This window comes from Ornithorhynchus anatinus, chromosome 2 (assembly GCF_004115215.2).
Source record: "Ornithorhynchus anatinus isolate Pmale09 chromosome 2, mOrnAna1.pri.v4, whole genome shotgun sequence".
NCBI lineage: Eukaryota > Metazoa > Chordata > Mammalia > Monotremata > Ornithorhynchidae > Ornithorhynchus > Ornithorhynchus anatinus.
This window is the reverse complement of record NC_041729.1, coordinates 138,901,091-138,910,808: the sequence shown is the minus strand read 5'-3', so window position 1 is coordinate 138,910,808 and position 9,718 is coordinate 138,901,091. Positions and strand designations below refer to the sequence as shown.

Here is a 9,718-nt window from a genome sequence, read left to right as displayed (position 1 = left end):
CTTCCTGGTTCCTAACACCCCACTCCTCAGGTCATTCCCACTCTGGGCACTGGAGATTTAGGGAGAAGATGGGAGCCTGAGACCGAGGAAACTTCCCTCCTCTTCTCTTCCCAGACCCCAATCACCTGTCACCCCTGCACCCCCTTCCTAGCCATTTGACCTGTACAGTTTGGACAGGGTAAATGTGGAATTGGTATTCCCCACATCCCATGCACTAGGAAAAAGCAACACATCTTTTAAAGCTTGTGGGCCAGACTTCAAAAGTGATGTCACCAGGAACCCTTTCCCTTGTGCGAGTGTCTCTGCTGGGCCAGAATCACTCTGGATACCAGGTGCTACTCTGGGGCTCCCAGCAGACCCAAAGCCCAGCACGTCTTCCTTTTGCAATTGCAAAGTGGCTCTTCCCTGTCCCTTCTCACCATAAATACCCAGGGCATTCATTCATTCATATTTATTGAGCACTTACTGTGTGCAAGCAAAGTACTAAGTGAAAGAGCCTGAAGAATGAGCCAGAGTCCCACTACAACCCCTGTCGGAGAGGGGAAGCCCAACCCACTTTGCAGACTGGTGAGTACCCCAGCCCAAGCAGGTTCAATTTGGAGAGGAGTGGTCCTGAGAAGAATCAGGCCCCTTTGCAGAGTTCAGGAGTCAACAGGGTCAACTCGGAGGGAGGGTCGCAGTGAACCAAACTGATTCAGATCTGTGGAGATAGCCGGTCAATGCCCATTTGTTTTTCCTAGGATTCCTCCACTGCCCCCAAGACCTGTACTCTTATGTGTAAAAGAGCTATGATTTTTAGCATTAGATCTACTGGGGGAGAGGAGATTCATCTTGCTTTCCCCTGCCCTAGAGGGAAAGCAAACAGCACCTGCAGCCTGAAATCTCCACCAAACCGCCGGAAGACTGGGGCTGGTCAGGCAGCACCGTGGCTATAAGTGAGCCTTCAGATCTAAGCTACATGGAACCTGAATTACTGATCCTCTAGCCACTGCGCCCTGGTGTTTGTTGTTTCTTCTTTGTTTATCATTATTATATTTTACGCTACATTGGTGTTTTATTGTTTCTTCACTCCTTGTGTGTGTTTCCAGGCCCCGTCCATCACGTCTATTCTCAGATTGTGAACCCCTGTAGGAGCAGAAACTATATCTCATTCCCACCTCTGTATACTTTCCCAGCACTTAGTACGGTGATCTACAAACATGAAATCCTGAATAAATGCTTAATAAGTTATTACTCTTACTCCATGGGTATGATTTGTTTTTTGTCTATGTGAAACTGCACCCCCAAATTTTCTTTCTATTGTTTCCAGATCATTTCTACTACCTTTGGGGTCAGCTGAGAAGGAACCCACACGCCCATTTCTGGACTAGCTAAACTCTGATCAGCTATTTGTTGGGTAGATGAAATATTTCTCTCTGTCATTTCGATGGCAATAGGGCCTGGTCCTCTACTTCTCTGTTGCCTTTTACTTATTTCTTTTTCTGTTTAGCTTCCTGCTCACTCCGAGGCTGGAAATACCTGAATTTCCCCAGCAGTATGCCTTTCTAGGAGCATGGAACTGTGATTCAAAATCTCTAAGATCCACAAGGCAATCAGAGAGTCACAGAGGCTCAGAGTTACAGAGTTACAGAGGACGGTAACTGTTTTGGAGAGCTGAACAGGAACTCTAGTGAAAGGGCATTAGAAGAGGTGGGTAATACGAAGGCAGTTACTTCAGGGACTTCCCGCCACCAGCCTGTGCATCCCAAAAGGATGTTTCTGTCCATCGGGGCCTCCAATAGCTCCAGTCCCCAGGTCGCCGAGTTCATCCTAATGGGTTTCCCGGGCATTCACAGCTGGCAGCACTGGCTGTCCCTCCCCTTGGCCTTGCTCTATCTCTCAGCCCTTGTGGCCAATGTCATGATCCTGCTCACCATCTGGAAGGAAACAGTTCTGCACCAGCCGATGTTCTATTTTCTGGCTGTCCTGGCCCTGGTGGACATGGGTCTGAGCACCACCATCATGCCCAGGATCCTGGCCATGCTCTGGTTCAATGCCCACACCATCAGCCTCCCAGAATGCTTCATTCAGATTTATGCTATTCATATCTTTGTGGGGCTGGAGTCGGGCATTTTTCTTTGCATGGCAATTGACAGGTATGTGGCTATCTGTCACCCCCTCCGCTACCCCTCTATCATCACAGAAGGCTTTGTCCTCAAGATCACCCTGTTCATGGTGTTCAGAAATGGTCTCCTAGTTGTCCCGGTTCCTGTCTTGGCCTCAGATCGTATTTACTGCTCCAGGAATGAGATTGACCACTGTCTGTGCTCCAACCTGGGTGTCACCAGCTTGGCGTGTGATGACAGGAAGGCCAACAGCATTTTTCAGCTCTCTGTGGCTTGGATCCTGATGGGCAGTGACGTGGGTCTCATTATTCTCTCCTATGCCTTGATCCTGCGGGCGGTGCTGAAGTTGCACTCGGCCGAAGCCGCCTCCAAAGCCCTGAGCACCTGCAGCTCCCACATCATCCTCATCCTCTTCTTCTATACAGTGATCGTGGTCATGTCTATTACCCATAGTGCAAAGGGGAAGGTGCCCCTCATTCCTGTCCTTCTCAATGTCCTGCACAATGTCATCCCCCCAGCCCTCAACCCCATAATGTACGCCCTGAGGACCCAGGAGATCAATGTGGGTATCTTGAAGCTGATCAGGTTGACTGGTGAGAGAAATTCACTCTGGGTCGGCCGTGGCTGCAAGAAGGAGCACGAGCGGCACTCCAAGCAAGGCTCTTTGAGGTCAAGTCAGTTGTATATCTTCACAGTGGTGATCCAGTTCAGTGAGACACACTGAACAGACATCCAGATAGACAAGATCCAATCTCTTCCAATCCCACCATTTCCTCCAAAACCTGCCTCCTAGTGCTGAGATTCAGGGCTGTGAAACCCATAAGGTAAAGGTTCCAGAAACCTTCCCAGCCCAGCAAGTCATCTCCAATTCTTTAGGGTTGAAACAGAAGTTAGGCTAAGTGATTCCATAATTGTACCGTAGCTTTCTAGTCTCTTCTGAATTTCATTTCATTATATATTGAAGATGACATGTCCTAGGACAGTTCTGGTTCTTTATATGTTCCTTGAGGGTAGGGAATATTGTAGCAACTCTATTTTATTGTATTCTCCAAAGGGCTAACTAGAGTGCTTTGGACATCCTAAATTCTCAGTAACTAGCATTGACTAATTGATTAGTCAATTAGTACAAACGGGCAGCCCCATGTTATGCTTTGGTTGACTGGTAAGAAACATAAATTGATGGTCATCACTCTGCTCTTTTGTTCACATGCTTCCATTGTGCTACCCATTTAACTTCGCTAAGGCTCAATTATTTCATCTGTAAAATGGTACTTAAGACTGTGACCCTTCTGTAGGACAGGGACTAATTCTACCTGATCAGCTTGTATCTACATCTTGTTTAGTTCAGTGCCTGGCACCTAGTAAGCGCTTAGCAATTACCATAAAAAGGTTGGGCAGAACTCATAATTGCATATTTTAATTCATATTTGAGAAGCTGCTTGGCCTAGTGGAAAAAGTACGGGCCTGGGAGTCAGAGGACCTGGGTTCTAATCCCACTCAGCCACTTGTCTGCTGTGAGACCTTCGGCAAACTTCTTTGGGCCTCAATCCCCTCATCTGCAAAAGGGTATTCAATTTCTCTTCTCCCTTCTACTTAGACTGTGAGCTTCATGTGGGACCTGATTATTTTCTCTCTATTCCAGTGCTTAGTATGGTGCTTGGCACATGGCAAGTGCTAAACTAATATCTAAACAAAGCATTACTTTCTATAGTAACAGTTGTGTTATTTGTTAATTGCTTACTATGTGTCAGGCACTGTACTCAATGCTGGGGCGGATACAAACAAATCAGGTTGGACAGAGTCCCTATGAGGCTCAGAATCTTCATGCTTATTTTACAGATGAGGAAACTGAGGTGTAGAAAAGTGAAGTACTCGCTGAGTGTTACAGACCACCAGACCATGCAGCTTCTCTGTAATGCCTAGGCAGATTTGGCATTGAACAATTAGATCCCTAATCCAATTTTAAACTGTGGGAGAGGATGCCAGAGTCCAGGATTGAATATTAAACTGTTGCGCAAACTGGATTACTGATCTCCCTCATGTACCTGAGCCTCCTTTGCCCAAACGTTTGATTCGCTGTGGATGTTGACTGTAGATCAGGGTCTTGGAGGGACTCAACTAGGACTCAGGAGTAAAAAATACAATTAGGAGAAATGATATCAATTTGGATTTTAGGGCGGACTAGCCTTTAGAGTGGCCTCGTTCTCCCCTGTCCCGCCGTCAACCCACTGGCCCACATCCTACCACTGACCGGATTATCCTCCCTCCTCACATCCACCAAACTAACTCTCTTCCCTTCTTCAAAGCCCTACTGAGAGCTCGCCTCCTTCAGGAGGCCCTTCCCAGACTGAGCCCTCCCTTTCCTTCTGCCCCTTCTCTCCCCATTGCCCCTGCTCCCTCCCTCTGCTCTATTCGCCCCCCCGCCACAGCACTTGCGTATATGTGTATATATTATTTATTACTTCTATTTCATTAATGATGTGTATATATGTCTATGATTCTATTTATCTATTTTGATGGTATTGATTTGACTACTTGCTTTCTTTTGTTATCTGTTTCCACCTTTCAGACTGTAAGCCCAATGTTGGGCAGGGATTTTCTCTGTTGCCAAAATTGTCCATTCCAAGCGCTTAGTACAGTGCTGTGCACATAGTAAGCGCTCAATAAATGCAATTGAATGAATGGACTAGCAGAAAGAACAGGGTCATGGGAGTTAAAAGACTGGGGCTCTGATCTCAGTTTGGTCACTCATCTACTGTGTGACCTTGAGCAAGTCAACTAACTTCTCTATGCCCAAATTTCTTTATCTGTAAAATGGGGATTAAATCCTCCTTCCTCCTACTTAAACCGTGAGCCCATCTGAGATAGGACTGTGTTCTGATCTGGTTAACCTTATATATACCCCAGCACTTAGTACAATTCTACTACAACCCAGCCTGCAGACTTTGTTCCTCTAATGATAACCCTCTAAATGTACCTTGATCTTATCTCACTCCCTTCTGGGTCGTCCTGACTTGTTCCCTTTATTCATCCCCAGTCCCAGCCCCACAGCACTTTATATATCTGTCATTTATTTATTTTTATTATTGCCTGTCTTCCCCTCTAGACTGTAAGCTCATCATGAGCAGGAAATGTGTTTGTTTATTGTTACACTGTACACCAAGGGCTTTATAGTTCTCTGCACATAGTAAGCACTCAATAAATATGATTGAATTGAGTGAGTGAATGAGTGAATGAATACAATTCTTGGAACATAGTAAGCACCATGCCAAAGTGTAGAGTGGCTGGGATACCAAACATTCTGGAGACCAGTGCTGCTTTGTGGATAATGATGATGATGATGGTATTAAACTCTTACTATGTGCCAAGCACTGTTCTAAGCACTGGGGTAGATACAAGGTCATCAGGTGTCCCACGTGGGGTTCACAGTCTTAATCCCCCTTTGACAGAGGAGGTAATTGAGGCACAGAGAAGTGAAGTGACTCCCCAAAGTCACACAGCTGACAAATGGCAGAGCCGGGATTAGAACCCACATCCTCTGATTCCCCTAGTGCGTGCTCTTTCCACTAAGCCCTGCTGCTTCTCTGGGATCATGAATATTCTGGCCACAGCAACCTAATGGCACACAAAGTCTGTCAGACCGGATACACCCACTCTTTGGGTGCCTGCCTGGCCTCCCAGCACCCCACTCCCTTAGGCCATTCCCACTCTGGGCCACTGGAAATTTAGGGAGATGATGGGGATCTGAGACTCAGGAACCTCCACAACCGGTTCTCTTCCCAGACCTCAATCAACTATCATCCCAACCTGGATGGTGTGGAAGCTGTATGTGGAACTGGGGTTCACCACACCTGGTGCACTGAGAAAAAGGGACTTGATTTCAATGCTGTAGGAACCACTGATGTGATGTGAGTGACTGCTGGGCTGGCAATCGCTCTGGCTACCAAGTGTTCCTCTGCGGCTTCCTAGCAGCTCCAGTCCCAGCCCACCCTCCGCCTGCAGCTGAATAGTGACTCTTTACCACTCCATCTCAATTTAAATACTCAGAGCACCATGGCTTCATCACTGGCAGAACCAGAGAAGGAGGTGGGCTCCCACTGGAGCCCCCTGTCAGAAGCCAGGAGCCCTACCCTTGCAGAACACTGGTGAGTACTTCCAGCCCAGATGTGATCGATCCAGAGATAATTGTTTTTGAGAAGAAGAATCAAATTCCTCCTGTTGCTAGAGGGGGTAGTGGAGACAGCTCAGAGGGAGGGTCGCAATTGACCAAATTAAAACAGAACTTCAGAGTTAACTGTTCAATGGCCAAGTGCCTTATCCAGGATCCCTCCATTGCCCACAAGACTTTTTTTATTTAATTGTAAAAGCCCTATTATTGTACAGCATTAGGTCCATGGTGGAAGTGGGAGGGGAAGAGCCTGCACCCTGTCCTGTCTTTCACCACCCTGGAGTGAAAGAAAATAGCACCTACAGGACGAAGCCTCCACAAAACTATGGGAAGACTGGAGACTGGTGTGGCAGATGCTGTGGCTATGGATGAGCCTTTGAGTGAGCCACGTGGTGCTCGAAATTTTGATCCTCTAGCCACAGCATCCTGCTGTTTGTTTTTATTTTTTTATTGTCTTTGTGTCTGTGTCTTTGTTAGTGTTTCATTGTTCATCATTCCGGCAAGGAATGTATCTGTTTATCATTGTACCATACTCCCTCGAATGCTTAGTACAGTGCTCTACACACAACTGACTGACTGATTATATGTCTATTTGCAGGCCTTTCTCCCCAGTTTGTAATTCCCAGAATGTGAACCCCTTTGTGGAACAAGGATCGTGTCTCATTCCCCACCTCTATATTCATTCCCGTTGTTTAATATATGCTCTGCAAGCATGAAATGCTGATTAAATAATGTAATACTACTATTAAAACTACCGGTACTACTACTAGTATGACTACTTCCACTGCATGGGTAAAATTATTTGGTTTCTGTCCATTTGAAATCGCACCCCAAATTTTTTCTTTCCATTTTTTTCCAGATCATATCTGTCTGCTACCTTTGGGGTCAGCCAAGAAGGGACTCCCATACACATTTCTGGGCTAGTTTAAACTCCAATCTATTGGGAGGTGGAAATATTTTACCTGCCAATTTCCTGGCAATAGGGCATGACCCAAGTCTCTTCTCTTGCCTCTTGCTTTTTTCTTCCCCTCTTTGGAGTATCAGTTAAACCAAGATCTGGAAAAACCTGGGTTTCCCCATTAGTGTACTCTTCTAGGAGCATGGAACTTTGATTTAAACCTCCCAGAGCCACAAGCCGATCTGAGAGTCACAGGGGCAAGAAAACAGTTATTGTTACAGAGCTGAACTGAGACTCTGGAGAAGGGGAATTAGAAGAATTGGCTACTACAAAGGAGGTGACTTAAGTGACTTCCTGACATCAGCCTGTGCATCCCAAAAGGATGGATGTGTCCACAGGGGCGCCAATGATTCCAGCCACGGGGTGACTGAGTTCATCCTAATGGGTTTCCCCGGCATTCACAGCTGGCAGCACTGGCTCTCCATCCCCACGGCCATTCTCTACCTCTTGGCCCTTGTGGCCAATACCATGATTCTGCTCACCGTCTGGCAGGAAACAGTTCTGCACCAGCCTATGTTCTATTTCCTAGCTTTCCTGGCCCTGGTGGACATGGGTCTGAGCTCTACCATCATGCCCAGGATCCTGACCTTGCTCTGGTACAATGCCCGCACCATCAGTCTCCCAGAATGCTTCTTTCAGATCTATTCTATTCACGTCTTCTTGGGGCTGGAGTCTGGTATCTTTCTGTGCATGGCACTGGACAGGTATGTGGCCATCTGTCACCCCCTCCACTATCCTTCTGTCATCACAGAAGGCTTTGTTCTCAAGGCCGCTATGTTCATGGTGTTCAGGTATGGTCTCCTAGCCATCCCAATGCCTATCTTGGCTGCAAGCCATCATTACTGCTCCAGGAGTGAGATTGACCACTGTCTGTGCTCCAACCTGGCTGTCACCAGCCTGGCTTGTGATGGCAGGAAGGCCAACAGCATTTTCCAGCTAGCTGTGGCTTGGATCATATTGGGCAGTGACATGGGTTTTATCATTGTCTCCTATGCCCTGATCCTGCTGGCGGTGCAGAAGTTGCGCTCGGCCGAAGCCACCTCCAAAGCCCTGAGCACCTGCAGCTCCCACATCATCCTCATCCCTCTTCTCTACTTCAGCACTCATCGTCTTGGTTGTTACCCACAGTGCAAAGGAAAAGGTGCCCCTCATTCTGGTCCTCTTCAATGTTCGGCACAATGTCATCCCTCCAGCTCTCAACCCCATAGTGTACGCCCTGAGGATCCAGGAGATCCAAGTGGGAATCCTGAACCTGATCAAGCCGTGTGGGTTGAGAAAGTGAACCGTATCTTTTGTGTGACCTTGGGCAAGTCATTTTACTTCTCTGTGCCTCTGTTACGTCATCTGGAAAATGGGGATTAAGACTGTGAGGATGTGTGGGACTGTGTCCGGCCCAATTACCTCATATCTACCCCAAGCTTAGTAAAGTATCTGGCACATAGTAATCGTTTAACAAATATTACAATTATAATTATTACCCATTTCCTTTTGGCCTTATCTTCATCATAAGAGAGATACCATGGAACACCTCTAATTTTCCTTTGAATATTCCTCCCTGGATCTGTCATATAAATGTTTTTAATGAGATATGTGGTATTTGTAAAGTGTTCCTTATGGGCCAAGGACTGGGGTAGATGCGAGATAATTAGGTAGGAAACAGTCCCTGCCCGACTTGGGGCACAATCAAAGTATTTGGGGGTGAACATGTATTTAAAGTCATCTCCATTTTTACTTTTTTCAGGGCTGAAAGAACAGTTAGGGGAAGTGCTTCAATGATTGTTCTGTAGCTTTCTAAACTGGCTCCAGGCTCTTCTTTGTTTCTCCACCCGACCCGCCGCGCCCCCACCCCCCTATTGTATATAGTACTTGACAAGACCCAGGAAGATTCAGGTCCTTTTTCTGTTCCTTGAGGGCAGGGAACATGTCTACCAATCCCATTACATTGTACTCTGCAAGTGCTGAATACATCATCATCATCACCATCAATTGTATTTATTGAGCACTTATTATGTCCAGAGCACTGTACTAAGCCCTTGGAAGAGTACAGTGCTTAGATATTTTATGTCTAGGTCATAAGTCATTTTGAGAAGCAGCGGGGCTCAGTGGAAAGAGTACGGGCTTGGGAGACAGAGGACAAGGGTTTTAATCCCTGCTCCGCCACTGGTTTTCTGTGTGACCTTGGGCAAGGTACTTAATTTCTCTGTCTCAGTTACCTCATCTATAAAATGGGAATTAAGACTCTGAGCCCCACGTGGGCCAACCTGATTACCTGATTATCTACCCTCGTGCTTAGAACAGTGCTCGACACATAGTGAGTGCTTAACAAATACCATCATTATTATTAGTATTAAGTGCTCAATAAATATCATTAAATGATTGATTGCTATTTGCTAGAGAATAACAAGCCCCAAACTAGGCTCTGGGTGGTTCGTAATAGACAGAAAGTGATGGTCATCATTCTGCTCTGGTTTTTCCCATCCTTTCATT

General features: G+C 46.4%; 1 protein-coding gene and 1 pseudogene across 1 annotated transcript; both read left to right on the top strand.

Moving 5' to 3' along the window:
* Positions 1–1,752: 1,752 nt before the first annotated feature.
* LOC100092713 (putative olfactory receptor 56B2) lies at positions 1,753–2,829 on the top strand. The gene has a single exon (XM_001521212.3). The coding sequence runs from the start codon at positions 1,753–1,755 to the stop codon at positions 2,827–2,829; it is 1,077 nt and encodes a 358-aa protein (XP_001521262.3).
* A 2,868-nt stretch (positions 2,830–5,697) lies between these two features.
* LOC100092709 lies at positions 5,698–8,513 on the top strand (annotated as a pseudogene).
* The last annotated feature ends 1,205 nt before the right edge of the window (positions 8,514–9,718 follow it).

Excerpts from the sequence above, each read along its gene's own strand:
- LOC100092713 (XM_001521212.3), top strand. The coding sequence starts at position 1,753 with ATGTTTCTGTCCATCGGGGCCTCCAATAGCTCCAGTCCCCAGGTCGCC.